Source organism: Trichomycterus rosablanca, chromosome 21, assembly GCF_030014385.1.
Source record: "Trichomycterus rosablanca isolate fTriRos1 chromosome 21, fTriRos1.hap1, whole genome shotgun sequence".
Classification (NCBI taxonomy): domain Eukaryota; kingdom Metazoa; phylum Chordata; class Actinopteri; order Siluriformes; family Trichomycteridae; genus Trichomycterus; species Trichomycterus rosablanca.
The window spans coordinates 20573900-20590892 of record NC_086008.1 but is presented as its reverse complement, the minus strand read 5'-3'; the positions used below and the strand labels follow the sequence as shown (position 1 = coordinate 20590892).

Genomic DNA, 16993 nt, shown 5'->3' with positions numbered 1-16993 from the left:
GGAGACACTATGTATGTAGTCACAATTCAAAATTGAATAGAACGCTGCATTAATAACACTAAAAACCACACTATGTTGGTCATTTGACTGCTGTGATGTCTTAACCTGTTTGACCTACTTGTACCTAAAAGCACTGAGCACTGGTAATATTGACTGCAGCGACCAAAACAATATTTGCACTTGATCAAATTCCAGTTCCCTTCCTTTCATGACTTTTTCCATGAATATCTGTTATCACTTAGCATGCTTCAATTTTCATAAACGAAACAGTACAAGGTGGATTAACTTTGTACCACGACCTCCTAATTCCTAGTTAGAGCTTGTTTGACTACAGCTAATGAGTCTGTATCAATAGGACTAATTTGATTGCACATATTAGACCCAATCACAGGCATTCCATTAAAGAAAAGTCTACAAAGCTGATCACAGATCCTGGAAGGCAGATGATGGATTTGGTGCAATTTCTGTGCAATTTAAGGCCAACATGACATTGGGATAAAAAAATGACTGGAACACTACAGGCTACTACAGATGATGTGTTCCATAAGCACGATTATTTTTCCAATTATTAAGTTATTATATAAGTTATTAGTATAAAGATTCTAACATCACTCTATAGTTAACTAGAGATGGTGATAGATGATAAAAGTTGTGTTTACCTACTACAGTACAGTAGTTCCTCCGGCATCTTCGTTTTACTGGTGTGTGGTGTGTTGTGTCGTTTCCACCAGGTGGCGCAATTAAATTTGCAATCAAAACGAGTTTGTCTACAATAAATACACATAATATCACCACAATAAACAAAGTAAATGATGTCTAGTACAGTAAAAACACATCAATTTTTACATAAGCATCCACAGACCGACCTGTTATTTGAGGGAAAAGAAGACATGGAGGTCTGAGGGATCATTTCACTGAGCACCTCCACATAGCCAGGAACTTCTCTCAGTCCTAGAAAACGTCCTGATGTAAAATTAACTATTATTTTCTTCCTAAAAGTGTCAGGTTTTCACTCAGTGCTTCTTAAACTCTTTTAAAACCAGTATTTAGGATTTATCTGGGAATAAATACTACATTTCTAGCAAGAGAAACGATTTAAATCGATTAATTGATTTAAAACTTGTTATATGAAACACTTAGCCCAACAGAGAGCTCATAAAAATAATAATTTCACCAATTATTAGGACAAAACGCCACTGACAACTTTCTGTTGTGACAAAGGACCCAAACAGTGTTGAATCATGGGAAATGTAGTCTCCAGAGTCCTCCAGACTTGACAATGCACCATAAGTTAGAGCTTAAATCTCACTCACATACTCACTTTCTTAACCGCTTATCCAATCAGGGTCGTGGAGCCTATTCCAGCTTTTCAATGGGCGCAAGGCACACACTAACACCCTGGACGGGCCGCCAGTCCATCGCAGGGCAGACACACACATACACACACAGACACACACATTCACCTATAGGGCAATTCAGTGTCTCCAATTAACCTGACTGCATGTTTTTTGACTGTGGGAGGAAACCGGAGCTCCCGGAGCAAACTCAAGCAGATACGGGGAGAACATGCAAACACCACACAGAAAGGACCCGGATCGAACCCAGCACCTTCTTGCTGTGAGGAGACAGTGCTACCCACCGAGCCACCGAATGCACCATCCAGTGAAGCTTTAATTCTTTACGACCGAAACATCCGGACACGTCGTTTAATTTGGAATTCATGCATTTACTCACAACCATTCATCCACCCAGTCGGTTTAGAGTTTAATACATGAATCAAGGATTTATTGAGTAAAATCATTACAGATAGTAAAACATGATGCATAAATGTTCATGTGCATAATGGTATAAGTCAGTACAAACACTCTGGATTGTAACATAAAGGCTTGTACAATAAATAATCAATTTTACGCTTTGTTGTTTACTGAAGATATAAAAGAGACCATATTTAAAGCAATAATAACAATGCAACACATGGGTGTTTCTGTAGAACTTATTCATTGACCAAATCAGTCAAAAGAAATAAGAGGTAACACTGAGTTACGTGGTAACTGTTGTTCCTCTTCCTCCATAGCTGTTTGCATCTTGGATAGTATAGTGGAAAATGCAATCTTTATGTCCTTTCCCATGAGCGTGTAAAGAATCGGGTTCAGTAAGCTGTTGGCGTGGGCGAGGGTGGTGGCAAATTTGAGTCCGATGACGACCGGCGATTGGGATTTACGATACTCTTCTTTTATTTTCATCATAGACAGGATGTGCATCGGCAGCCAGCAGACAAAAAAAACAGCAATCAGCAACGTCATGATCTTAAAGGGTTTGGTGTTCTTCGCCATCTGATCGTTCTTCACCTTTCGCATGATGAGGCCGTAACAGACGATGATAATCAGGAACAAGATCATGAATCCGAAGATGAATTTGCTCACCACTACAGCTGTACGGTTCTCATCATAACTGTAGAAACAGATTTTGAAGCCCTTTTCTCCAACTCCAACTTGTCGGAAACTGGAATATGACACGCTCAGTGCTGCCGAAACAATCCAAGCTAGAAGCACCACTACCAAGGCTTTTCTTACAGTACGATTGTTTCTCACCCAAACAGGAAACATGACGACGAGGCAGCGATCCACGCTGATGATGACGAGGAGGAAGATGCTACTGAACATGTTGAGCAACAAGAAGAAGGTCCTGAACTTGCACATAAAATCCCCAAGGACCCAGTCTTTCTTAATAAAGTAGAAGATATATAAGGGTAAGGTGGCACACAGCAGGAGATCAGACACAGCCAGACTGAGGTACCAAATTCTGTTCACCGATTTCTTTATCTTAAACCCCGTGATCCAGATCACCAAACCGTTCCCGATGGTACCCAGGATGCAGATGATCGTATTGGCTGTTGAAATGAAAACACATACGGCGTTCGTGCAGAGTTTGACTTGGGATTCATTTCCTGGGGTCGAATTCATGATGAAACTTGATTCTCTATGAAATGAAGAAACAAAATCAATAAAAATGCTGCAGTATAACTGGATCGTTCTGTAATTATTAGAACCTTGAGCAATGAAGCTGTAAATCGACTGATCAGTAAGAAAATCGAACCAGAACTTGTGCTTGGTACCTGGCATTCCATGACCCACTTTTAAGAACTGAGGACACCGTGTGGAACATCTAACAACAATCCTAACTGGCCGCTTCTATTCTGCACATTCTGTAAAGTTTATACCCCAGCATCCCAGCATATATTTTATATAAAAAACTAACCCCCTTGTTTTAAATATGATTGAAGCAAAACTCACCTTGGCTGCTTCAGTACGGTGCTGCAGAACTGATGCTTAATCAGTTGGGACGACGTTTCTTTATGAGTTCCTTCAATCGAGTTCCTCTTTAGGTGTTAAACAGTAAGCACGAGCTGCCATTCACCACTAACACCCATCAGCATTCTCATTACACGCTATAACCAGGAGTCGTTTCCATTGAGTTCTGCTACTAATATACTAATACTAATCCCTGGCTTACTTAAAAATGTTGGGATCAATTAGGCACGACTTTAGGTAGTAAGTTACACTTTATTGAGTTAATAACACACTCTTACTATATACACTATTACTATACTATATACTATATACAATATTAGCACAGGTAAATGATATATACAAACTGTCTTAACTTAATTGGGTTTATAGATGCATTGAACATTTTATAAGCTACACTAACATCAAATAACACTAGTTGGACACTTGACTATGAGCTTCTTGGACTTCTGGCTTACAACCAGCATTCCAATATATCTCAAGTGCCTTCACTAAAGTTGAGGTCAGGTCTTTGCAGACCCTTAAGTTCCAAATTCATCAAACCATGGCTTTATGGACCACAGAAGCACAGTCATGGCAAAACAGTACTGGGCTTTGTTCTAAATCAATAGATCTACAAAAATACTGATATTGAAGATAAAATAACCCCCGCCCCCCCCCCACCAGATAGAATTTTTTGCCCAAGCTTTGGCATTTTTTTTTTCCTTTTTAGCACATCCAATTGCCCGATTGCATCACGCTTCCTCTCCACCAATGCCGATCCCCGCTCTGCTTGAGGAGAACGTCGCTAACCCACGCCCCCTCCGACATGTGGGCAGCAGCCGTATGCATCTTGTCACCTACACTTTGACGAGTGCAGTGCAGCTCAGCACTGTGTACAGAGAGACACACCCTGATCAACACACCCTTTCTCATCTCTGTGCAGGCACCATCAATCAGCCAGCAGAGGTCGTAATTGCATGAGTTATGAGAGAGACCCTATCCGGCTTAATCACACCCTTATCTGAACAAAAGGCCAATCGTATCGAGTCTCAGCTCTGCCTGCCGGCTGGGCTGAGACTCAATACGATTTGCCTGTATTCCGAGATTCCTGCTCTGGTTCCAGCGTGTGTTTTTAGCGCTGCGCCACCTGAGCGGCAGCTTTGGCATTTCTTTGCCCCCAATATGATCCAAAAACGTATTTAAACTTATTTGACATGAGCCACTGGTTTGCTGAATTTTAAATCACTCAGAAGAAACAAGTGTTCCCGAGTTCAGAGGTGTTCCCTGGACAGACTTCTGGTCCTCCTCCTCCATAGCGTTTAGCAGCTTGGATAGAAGTGTTGAATATGTGGTCTTAACACTCTTGCCCATGAGCATGTAAAGAATCGGGTTCAGTAAGCTGTTGGCGTGGGCGAGGGTGGTGGCAAATTTTTGTCCGATGAAGACCGGCGATGGGGATTGACGATACTGTAATTTTATTTTCATCATGGACAAGATGTGCATCGGCAGCCAGCAGACGAAAAAAACAGCAATCAGCAACGTCATGATCTTAAAGGGTTTGGTGTTCTTCGCCATCTGTTTGTTCTTCAGCTTTCGCATGATGAGGACGTAACAGACGATGATGACCAGGAACGGGATCACGAATCCGAAGATGAACTTGCTCACCACTACAGCTGTACGTTCTTTCTTGTTATAATTGTAGTAACAGATTTTGGTTTGATTTGATGAATTCTCTTTAACATCCCGGAAACTGGAATATGATACGCTCAGTGCTGCCGAAATAATCCAAGCTAGAAGCACCACTACCAAGGCTTTTCTTACAGTACGATTGTTTCTCACCCAAACAGGAAACATGACGACGAGGCAGCGATCCACGCTGATGATGACGAGGAGGAAGATGCTGCTGAACATGTTGAGCAACAAGAAGAAGGACCTGAACTTGCACATGAAATCCCCAAGGACCCAGTCTTTCTTAATAAAGTAGAAGACAAATAAGGATAGAGTGGCACACAGCAGGAGATCAGACACAGCCAGACTGAGGTACCAAATTCTGTTCACCGATTTCTTTATCTTAAACCCCGTGATCCAGATCACCAAACCGTTGCCGATGGTGCCCAGGATGCAGATGATCGTATTGGCTGTTGAAATGAAAACACATACGGCGTTCGTGCAGAGTTTGACTTGGGATTCATTTCCTGGGGTCGAATTCATGATGAAACTTGATTCTCTATGAAATGAAGAAACAAAATCAATAAAAATGTGACTGTATAACTGGATTGTTCTGTAATTAGTATCTGTAATTATTATTGACAGCTGGCATTCCATGACCCACTTTTAAAAACTGAGGACGCCGTGTGGAACATCTAACGACAATCCTAACTGGCCACTTCTATCCGGCACATTCTGTAAAGTTATTCCAGCATATATTTTAAAAAACTAACCCCCTTGTTTTAAATATGACTGAAGCAAAACTCACCTTGGCTGCTTCAGTACGGTGCTGCAGAACTGATGCTTAATCAGTTGGGACGACGTTTCTTTATGAGTTCCTTCAATCGAGTTCCTCTTTAGGTGTTAAACAGTAAGCACAAGCTGCCATTCACCACTAACACCCATCAGCATTCTCATTACACGCTATAACCAGGAGTCGTTTCAATTGAGTTCTGCTACTAATATACTAATACTAATCCCTGGCTTACTTAAAAATGTTGGGATCAATTAGGCACGACTTTAGGTAGTAAGTTACACTTTATTGAGTTAATAACACACTCTTACTATATACACTATTACTAGACTATATACTATATACAATATTAGCACAGGTAAATAATATATACAAACTGTCCCAACTTAATTGGGTTTGTAGATTCATTGAACATTTTATAAGCTACACTAACATCAAATAACACTAGTTGGACACTTGACTATGAGCTTCTTGGACTTCTGGCTTACAACCAACATTCCAATTCATCTCAAGTGCCTTCAGTAAAGCTGAGGTCAAGGCTTTTTGCAGACCCTTAAGTTCCAAACTCATCAAACCATGGCTTTATGGACCACAGATGCACAGTCATGGCAAAACAGTACTGGGCTTTGTTCTAAATCAATAAATCTACAAAAATACTGATATTGAAGATAAAATAAAAATCCCCCCCATTGCAGCCGGCTGGGCTGAGACTCAATACGATTTGCCTGTATTCGAGATTCCTGCTCTGGTTCCAGCGTGTGTTTTTAGCGCTGCGCCACCTGAGCGGCAGCTTTGGCATTTCTTTGCCCCCAATATGATCCAAAAACGTATTTAAACTTATTTGACATGAGCCACTGGTTTGCTGAATTTTAAATCACTCAGAAGAAACGACAAGTGTTCCCGAGTTCAGAGGTGTTCCCTGGACAGACTTCTGGTCCTCCTCCTCCATAGCGTTTAGCAGCTTGGATAGAAGTGTTGAATATGTGGTCTTAACGTTCTTGCCCATGAGCGTGTAAAGAATCGGGTTCAGTAAGCTGTTGGCGTGGGCGAGGGTGGTGGCAAATTTTTGTCCGATGACGACCGGCGATTGGGATTGACGATACTGTAATTTTATTTTTATCATGGACAAGATGTGCATCGGCAGCCAGCAGACGAAAAAAACAGCAATCAGCAACGTCATGATCTTAAAGGGTTTGGTGTTCTTCGCCATCTGATTGTTCTTCAGCTTTCGCATGATGAGGACGTAACAGACGATGATGACCAGGAACGGGATCACGAATCCGAAGATGAATTTGCTCACCACTACAGCTGTACGTTCTTTCTTGTTATAATTGTAGTAACAGCTTTTGGTTTGATTTGATGAATTCTCTTTAACATCCCGGAAACTGGAATATGACACGCTCAGTGCTGCCGAAACAATCCAAGCTAGAAGCACCACTACCAAGGCTTTTCTCCTATTGCGTTTGTTTCGCACCCAAACAGGAAACATGACGACGAGGCAGCGATCCACGCTGATGATGACGAGGAGGAAGATGCTACTGAACATGTTGAGCAACAAGAAGAAGGACCTGAACTTGCACATGAAATCCCCAAGGACCCAGTCTTTCTTAATAAAGTAGAAGATATATAAGGGTAAGGTGGCACACAGCAGGAGATCAGACACAGCCAGACTGAGGTACCAAATTCTGTTCACCGATTTCTTTATCTTAAACCCCGTGATCCAGACCACCAAACCGTTCCCGATGGTACCCAGGATGCAGATGATCGTATTGGCTGTAGAAATGAAAATACATACGGCGTCCGTGCAGAGTTTGACCTGGGATTCATTTCCTGGGGTCGAATTCATGATGAAACTTGATTCTCTGTGTTGGACAGAAACGGAGCGACACATTTTTATTTGAAGCATTGATCTAGATCTAGAACTTTCTTATGAGGTGGTAAAAGCGATTCAGTCCCTACAAACAACACTTAACGTGACTTATTGTATTAAAACAGCGAGTGATGAATTTCATTAGTGAAAGAACTTATGAGCAGTAATATTGAAGAGAAGTTTAGTGCTCCTGTCTCCTTCTTTTAGTACATTAATCCACAATAAGCTTTATTTAACTATAACTTATAATAACTCTCAATTTGTCAGAAGCTCGAGCTGTAACACAAGTTTAAAAGTGAAACAGTGAGGAAAATCCAGATAAACACAGATACATGTGGAGCTCAGACTGGATTTGATGGTTATCCCACACTAATGCAGATTCGTGTCGTGGTCACTTTGTTGACGTTTTACCTCACCGCTCAAACCGATTTCCAACGTTTTCACTGACCAACTTGATTGTTTTATTAATAATGAAAAAGAAATGTAGAATTTGATGCCTGTAACATCATAAAAAGTTGGGACAGAAGCAAAACAACAGTACAACATTTATAGAATATTCAAGTTACACCACTTTTAAACGTCCCACAATAAACTGGGAGGTAAAATGGTAACAAGGACAGTTCACCAAAGGTTCAATCTTTGCAAGTGGCGATGGCAAGTGGTTTTTTTTTGCCATTTTTTGCCATAGGAAAATGCCAATCAGGTCAAAATGCAGGATCTTTTAACATCATGGCTTCTTAGACACAGAATGTGTGTGCCTTAGTGGTCTGCCTGCAGTCCAGATCCATCTCCTATGAAAATGTATGTTGCAGCATGAAGTCTCGTATCAAACCTCGTATCAAATCCTCAGTTTCCAAACCATTAAAACGTCTCATTTTTAGGAAAGCTGATGCATTAGTGGTAAACACGCCCCTGTCCCAACTTTTTTGGCATTCTAAATGTGTTTATATTTACAAAATACAATAAAGTTGATCAGTAAAAACATTGGAACACGTTTCTTTGCACTTTTGTTAGGTAAATTAGAGCTTAAAAGAATGAACAAATCACAGATCCTCATTTTTGTTAAATTTTTAAACCAAATGTATTAAACCTTCTAATTTACGTAGATTATGTTCACATTTAAAGGAACAAAACTCAAAAAGCCGTAATGTGTGTAAATCTAAAGTTGATATTTGCACTGCAGGTGTATTAAATAACAATAAAAGCTGACAAGTTCTTGTTTTCCCCTCATAATAACCCATTAACTGCCATTAACTTAATATTTTTCTATCCATATGCATGTGAATAGAATAGATTGTGAATGGGTTAAAGTACATGATCCCCAAATGGGGATTATAGTAGTTATTGGGTTAAACTAAAACCAAATCTACATACTTGAGAACAAACAGCTGTTTACTTTAAATCTTCTCCTGGTTTATCATGATTAAATCATAACTCACCTGGGTAAAGGCTCCGTCAGTACAGTGTGCAGGACTGGTGCAGGATTTGTGCTTAATAATCAGGTTTGTCAGTGAATTTCGTGACATTAGGTTCCTCTTTTTGAGGCGTCAGACGAGAAGCATCGTTTGCTAACCACCATCACTCACTGTCTACTCAAGTATCTGGATGTTGTGAGATATTGTGGTCGTTCAGTCAAAAGAGCAAAACTTACAGCTTAACGCTGAGAAAAAGATCATGAGGTGAGAAGTGATGAAGATTTAGGCCTTTAAAATAGGATCACTGTCCAAAAACGTTGAGATCCATTAAAACCACCTCCTTGTTTCTACACTACACTGGTCTATAAATCACTGAATGGGTTCGGCCCAGAATACATCTCAGAAATGTTTAGAGAATATAAACCCAGTAGATCTCTTAGATCCATGGACTCAGGTCAGCTAGTTGAGCCCAGAGTCCAAACTAAACATGGTGAAGCAGCATTTAGCTGTTGGGCTGCATATAACTGGAACAGACTGCCAGGAGATATTAGATGTTCCTTAAATGTAGAAATCTTTAAATCCAGGTTAAAAACTTTTTAAACTTTTTTCTTGTGCCTATGATTGAGCTTGAAATGTTTGCTATTACCCTCATTTTACCATATTTCTTTTAGTTTTTCATGCTCTTCTAAATTGTAGTGTATATTTTACTATATTTTCTTTTAGTTTTCATGTTCTTAATTTTTTATCTCTCTTGTTTTAATTTCATATTCCCTAAATTGTAGGTTATATTTTACAATATTTTCTTTTAATTTTTTATGTTCTTAATTTTTTATCTCTCTTGTTTGAATTTCATGTTCTTAATTGTAACTAAATGTTTGCAAGAAGTCTTTCTGAGGTTCTAGATCTCAGGAATGTTTTAATGCTTTTAAATTAATTTTTTCCTTATGTAAAGCACTTTGAATTGCCACTGTGTATGAAAGGTGCTATACAAATAAACTTGCCTTGCCTTGCCATATAGAAGCACTTTGTAGTACTACAATTACTGACTGTAGTCCATCTGTAGTCCATTTTTTTTTATCTCCTACTCTCCCAATGTATTACCATTTCTAACGATGCAAATTTCCCCATTGTGGGATTAATAAAGGATATCTTATCTTATCTTATCTGTTTCTCTACATGTGTTGTGCTGGTATGAGTGGATCAGACACAGCAGCGCTTCTGGAGTTTTTTAAACACCTCACTGTCACTGCTGGACTGAGAATAGTCCACCAACCAAAAATATACAGCCAACAGCGCCCCGTGGGCAGCGTCCTGTGACCATTAGAAGATGACCGACTTAAACAGCAGCAATAGATGAGCGATCATCTCGGACTTTACATCTACAAGGTGGACCAACTAGGTAGGAGTGTCTAATAGAGTGGGCAGTGAGTGGACACTCCAAAAACTCCAGCAGCGCTGCTGAGTCTGATCCACTCATACCAGCACAACACACACTAACACACCACCACCATGTCAGTGTCAGTGCAGTGCTAAAAATGATCCACCACCCAAATAATACCTGCTCTGTAGTTTTCCTGTGGGGGTCCTGACCATTGAAGAACAGGGTGAAAGCAGGTTAAAAAAATATGTTGAGAAACAGATGGACAACTGTCAGTAATTGTAGAACTACAAAGTGCTTCTACAGTATATGGTAAGTGGAGCTGATAAGAGGCTAGAAACATATTTCTAGATACTGTATGATACTCTATGGAGAAAAGTATTAGGACACCTGAACATGAGCTTGTTGGGCATGCCATTCCAAAGCCATGGGCATCTGTACTGAATTGCTTCCTCCTTCCAGTCATCCAAATGACTGGTGGGTTCTCATTTCTTTCCTTTTTGGTGTTTGCTGTGACTCTGTAGCTTTTGGAAGCTTCAGCATTTTCACCATAATTGCAATTTGATGTCTTCCCATCTTCCCAACATCTATTTTTCATGAAACCAGGATCAGTTTAATAAACAGCCATAAACATTTCTCTCCATCTATACTGACTCGTCTTTAAAAGAGGGGTATTTTGCTTGTTGGGCTCTTTCACTTCCTTATGACAGAATGGTGACATGTAAACGGAGGACTGTCATATGTTTATGGCACGTGTTTAACTTCTCTTTAAATGTCAAATAAAAAAACCCCACTAACCACAAAGATAAGATTCTGGCTGGTGAAGTCATTGTTTTTGTACTGTTTGTATTTTTGTTGTAACCGAGGCTTTGAAACTGACCTGTGATATTAAAGGCATGACATTACTTGTACTGTAACTGTAATTGTACTAATTAGAAATTAAATCAATTTTGTATATTTATTTTTGTACTATATAAAGGAACAACAATTTTTCATTTTCTTGCATATCAAGTGCTAAATTGAACTATAACAGTACCAATCAAATGCAGCCCCCATAACCCCATAACCAAGTTACTAACTGCCTTTGGTAGCAACATCAGCAAAGGAACTCTCAGTCGGAAGCAACTTGATTGAAGTTTCCACAGCTAAGCTGTTGCACACAAGCCTAAGATAACCATGCACACTGCTAAAAACCCAAAGAGAGTAAAGCACGCCATGATTAGACTCTGGATAAGTAAAAACACTTTGTTTTAAGCAGGGCCACGGTGCTGCAGAGATTAACATTCTACCACATTCAACCCATTAGCTGCTTCTCATAGTGATTTTGGTCTGTTAGAAGTAAGACAACGTTTAGTTTAAAAGTAATGCTTACTAATGCCTCTAGGAACAAAGAAACAAAGTTTGACAACCTGCACAAATCCTAATTGGAACAGAGACTGGTAGTAATGATCACTAACTGTATGTAGGGGAGTTCAAGTGTTACTACACTGGTTGCTCTCTGCAGGAAGCGGGATGTTAATTTAGCTTTCTAATGTGGTTGCTGGTGTTTTCACTTCGGTTTGAACCCTCTTACATTTGTAAGCGATGGTTTTTTTGGAGAAATTAAATGTCTCTATGTCAATAAAGGAACACACAGCATTAAGTATTCCAGTCTACTTAATAAATATAAATATAATAATCAGGGTTGGGAATAAAGAGTCACGGTGTGGCAAGTGAGGAAAGGAGGGTGAGGAAATGGACAGGGATCACATGCTGTATTATCAAAAGCATGCAGACACCTGATAATAAGCTGGTTAAAACCCCAAATATGTTGGAACTTTGTTGTGAAAGTGCTCAGGCTAAACAACAACCTATAAATCATTTGAGAGTTCAGTTATTTAATCAAAACAGTACAAACAGATTGTTTTTTCATCTTCATTAGCCACTTTTGTTACTAGCCAATCTTTTGGCATAAATCTGGTTGACCACTGACCACAAATGTAATTATTTCTTTAAACAGGCTTGATGCTCCAGTTGATGGGGTTGACGTATTCTTTGGAAAGGCCATATAAAAGTTTGATTTCATGACAACCAATTGCATCAAAGATTTAAGAATCTCAAGTCATTTGAATGAACCAGTTCCACTGGCAGCAGAACAGATCCAGGTTAATTTACTGTGTTGTTGGGTTCAAATCTTTTCTCCTAGCAAAGTTCTGGTCGTTCTGACCACCAAACACACATACAAGAAAAACTAGGAGCCTGGACGATGTGTAGAGATTGTCGTGGCGCAAAGACGCCAATCTCTCATGCCAGACCAGTGAACTATCAGAAACTCCAAATGCTGGATTTAATTAAGAGAGAAAAATGCTGCAAACTTATTTGTCTCTAGGGGGGTGAGATAATCTCAAGGAGACTCTTCTCACTCCCACTCTTTCCTCTCTGGGCCTCAGCTTCTGATACTTCTGATATTTAACTATTCAGAGTTTAACTTTTAAAGGGAAATTGATTTTTAAAATATTCTTTTTAATCCCCAGAGACATTTTTACTACATCAAGATTCTGGATTTTCCAATGACATTGATACATGATACCCTGACTATTTACTTAATTAATTAAGACTCAGTGGTGTTATGCTGGCAAATGATAATTGCATGTCGAACTAAATGCAGTTGATCCAATAACTCTAACACACTTTGTTAAAGGTTTTATTTATTTATCTGTAGCTAAATTTAAGTACAGATTAGTTTGCTTTATGTGTTTTAAGATTAAGCTTATTAATTACACATATAGAGTTTAGAACCCATTCTATAAACTGATAAAAAACTAAAAAAAAATTTCAGCAGAGGAACGATTACTGACTATATTAGAGATATAAGAGAAGATAAAAGAAGAAGCTGCCAAATCACACTCAGACTGAGAATGAGAATGAGGTGTGAAGTGTGTGTGTATTTATGCTTCACGTTCATGTGCCATGTCGAGTACACTTCAGTACATGTGACTGTGTTGTGGGTTTGATCTGCACTTCATCGACCATGCAAATATTTATCTATCTGTCTGTCTTTCTATCTGTCTGTCTGTCTGTCTGTCTGTTTATCTATCTATGTCTATCTATATATCTACCTGTCTGTCTGTCTGTCTGTCTGTCTGTCTGTCTGTCTGTCTGTCTGTCTGTCTGTCTATCTATCTATCTATCTATCTATCTATCTATCTATCTATCTAAACAAGTCGTTCTCAGATGTTTAAAAATAAACGATGATGGCGTTTTTTGCGGCTGGGTGCTGATGCTGATTTTCCGGTTTAGTTTAAAGCTCCTCAGTAGGGCTGAGATCACTGGAGCTTTTATAAATCAGGCTTTTGTTCATGTCCTGATAGAGCTTGCTTTGTACATAGGGGCGGCGTCAACGTGAAACCAGAAAGGGCCTTGCTAAAACTGTCAGGACCCACCAGCGCCGAGATTCTGAACTCCTGGGCGTTGCCACCGGTCGGCTGGGCACCATCTAGCGGGCATAATTGGCAGTGCCCGCAGCAGACACGTTTCTCCTATGCGTGTGTGGTCTTCAAACTCTGTGTAAGGACCCTGATTAGCAGATAGAGAGGCACTTGTGCCGAATGCATGAGTGGAAAAGGGTTTTCGCCTGGGGGTCGGAGGAGGCGTGAGCAGTAATACACGCACCTCGACTGCAATCAGGGATCCACAGCAGCTGAAGACAAATTGACTATGCTAAATCGGGAGAAAATGCATCAATAAAATAGAAAAAAAAATGTTGAGAGCATACGAGGGATCTTCAAAGAGTTTCAGCACTTTTTAAACTCTATTAAGAATTTCCAAAACAAATTACGTCACTTTTCTACAGTCACCTTCTGTAATTCAACTGTAAGAAGGGGCGTCTCAATGCTTGAATATGTGAATTTTAAAAGACTGGAAGTCTTTAAACACTAGTTGAATGTTTTCCCCCCGTGTTGGTAAAAGACGTTCCCCGGGCCGAGCTCCTGTCCTCCTCCTCAATCGCGTTCTCGATCTTGGACAGGATCGCGTAACATTTCCCATTCCTCAAGTCCTTTCCCATGAACGTGTACAAGAACGGGTTGAGGAAGCTGGCGGAGCAGATCAAAGTGCTTCCGATTGGAATCACGATGTGAAGAACGTCCCTATGTGTCTTCATCAGTTCCATGAGATTAAAGATGTGGTAGGGCAGCCAGCAGAGGAAATAAACGACGATCAGGAGCGTCATGACTTTGAACGGTTTGGTAGATCTCGCCATCTGGTTGCTCCTCAGTTTCCGGATGATGACCACGTAACAGGCGGAAATGACCAGGAACGGGATCACGAATCCAAATGTGAATCGGGATATCACCATGACAACGTGCTGCTTATCACTGTAGTCGAAGTGACATTTTTGATCCGGCTCGGAAAGCTCTCGTAAAACGGCGGCGGGCGAGCTCAGCGCCGCAGAGAGAATTCAAGCCAGCGCGATGACGACCGAGGCTTTGCCGAGGCTGCGCTTGTTCTGCGCCCACACGGGGAACATGACCACCACGCAGCGGTCCACGCTGATGATGACCAGGATGAAGATGCTGCTGAACATGTTGAGGAGCAAAATGAAGGACGTGAACTTGCACATGAAGCGGCCGAAGAGCCAGACTTTTTGGACCAAGTAGACGATGTTTAAGGGCAAGAAGGCACAAAAGAGGAAGTCGGATACAGCCAGGCTGAGGTACCAGCTGCTGTTGACTGATTTCTTGATCTTAAACCCGGCAATATAGAGGACCAGACTGTTCCCGACGATGCCCAGGATGAAGATGATGACACCGACCGTTGCCAGGAAAACACACAGAGCATCTTTACAGATGGACGGAGCTGTTGGTGGAATCTCAGTAGAGTTGTACAAAATCTCTTTAAATGTATGCTCAATATATTCTCCATAATCATAATCTGTAGATGATGTATTCATGATGTCTGTACAATAAACACAACAAGGAGAGATTTATTTTAAGATTTTAAGGTTTTATTACCCCGAGAGACACACTATATGGCCAAAAGTGTGTTTTTATGCTGGTAACACTGGTTTTCGCTGGTAACCAATTAGCATTTTTTTGTGATTAATCCTTGTCTTGTTTTTAATTGTAGCTTTTACTCACCCAGAAGAAGCATTTGTTGACCAGCGCTGACCAGATTTAACCAGTACCAGATCTAAATTTAGTAGCGTACACCAGCAACAAGCTAAATTATTCTAAGCTGGCTCACTACCTGACGAGCGGCTGTACACTTGTGTGTTCAATTATTCTCTCTGATTACTCTTTTCAGAATTTTGAATGTTTTTCCTGATTCCCTTGTGTAGCAGGGAAAACTGTCCCGCCTAGTAGGGGTTAATAATAAGTGGTTCTTACTTGGGAGGGCTGGAAAGCAAAAGGACCTGGGTCCCAACTCTTAGTGCAATGAGTCTCAGTACTTATACTAAGGAACGAGTATGTTGGTACCTATCCTGTTACGTGACGTGGCTGAAATTACACTGATGTGCATGTATAGATGCACAAGTAAGCTACTAGATGAGAAGGTGAGGCGGGCTTCGGAAAAACGTTAACACGGTGCCGGCCCGCAGCACATAAGGTAATGTTATACTTATGTAGTTATGTAAGCGTGACAAGTGTGACATTACCGACCCTGACCTAATCTAACAGAATAGGGGAGACGCCCTGACTCCAGAGTAAGCCCACACAAAATACTTTTGGTTTTTGTTACATTTGTTTTTGTTAGAAACTAATTCCTTAAACAGCTGCTTTTTGCTTTTGAGTATGACAATTACAACAAAGATATAATAATCCCAATACTAAATAAGCAGTTTACAATTTAAAGTTTACAGTGTATTTTCTCCTTTACGGCTCAAACACTTTTACAGCTTTAAAGTTCTATAAGGTCTGACATTTCTGACTCTAAACCAAATACTACACAAGCTTAACAGTCATGGGAACACTGTCTCAATAATGCAACAAGTCTCTCACATATAATAAATCTCACAAGTATTAAAAATGAAAGTAAAATAGCAGTTATTTACTTCTCTCCAACTGGACTTAGACGAGCACTGAGAGGATGTGGTCTGATATGCAGGAAAATCTCCAAAAATGCAGATCAATCCAAATATCGATGTTACAGATATCAAGGTGGATTGGTATTAGATCAATACTGTAGTTTGACTTTTTCTCCTCTACATTCAGCACATTTCTCCCGTTTAGTCAAAAAAGTAAAGATCATGTCTGTCTCTGTCTGTACAGACTGTAGCAGCTCATCTCTCATTACATGCACAGTTTACATCTCCTCCTGTTCTGCTGGGTTTGTTGTGGTACCATTAACAGACATCATCAGTACATTGGTAGGCATTGGAAGATTGTAAGTTTTGAATACTTTTATGAAAATAATAGCATAAACTAAATGTACATAAAGTGCAGACCGCGCCTTACGCACTTTGCGCAGCCTACGCAAATAGCGCTCATTCCGTCTGCGCATGTACAGTGAGGCTCTTTGTCCAAACGTTTGTGTTTTGGTGCAGGAGAGAGCTCTTTTCTTTTGACTTTGTGCTTATAAATGTAAACAGAATAGCATCTA

At 40.2% G+C, this 16993-nt stretch overlaps 3 protein-coding genes and 1 pseudogene across 3 annotated transcripts; all 4 read right to left on the bottom strand.

Moving 5' to 3' along the window:
- Window positions 1-1817: 1817 nt before the first annotated feature.
- On the bottom strand, window positions 1818-2963 carry LOC134335450 (chemerin-like receptor 1). Its single transcript, XM_063017977.1, has one exon. The coding sequence runs from the start codon at window positions 2961-2963 to the stop codon at window positions 2010-2012; it is 954 nt and encodes a 317-aa protein (XP_062874047.1). The 3' UTR covers window positions 1818-2009.
- Window positions 2964-4527: 1564 nt separating this feature from the next.
- Window positions 4528-5795, bottom strand: LOC134335459 (chemerin-like receptor 1). The gene is made up of 2 exons (XM_063017990.1): window positions 5767-5795; window positions 4528-5517 (listed from the first exon to the last, which is right to left on the bottom strand). Exon 2 carries the CDS (start codon window positions 5499-5501, stop codon window positions 4533-4535), a length of 969 nt encoding a protein of 322 aa, XP_062874060.1. The 5' UTR covers window positions 5502-5517; window positions 5767-5795; the 3' UTR covers window positions 4528-4532.
- Window positions 5796-6625: 830 nt separating this feature from the next.
- Window positions 6626-7597, bottom strand: LOC134335746 (chemerin-like receptor 1). Its single transcript, XM_063018340.1, has one exon. The coding sequence runs from the start codon at window positions 7595-7597 to the stop codon at window positions 6626-6628; it is 972 nt and encodes a 323-aa protein (XP_062874410.1).
- A 6724-nt stretch (window positions 7598-14321) lies between these two features.
- Window positions 14322-15344, bottom strand: LOC134335424 (chemerin-like receptor 1; annotated as a pseudogene).
- Window positions 15345-16993: the final 1649 nt, after the last annotated feature.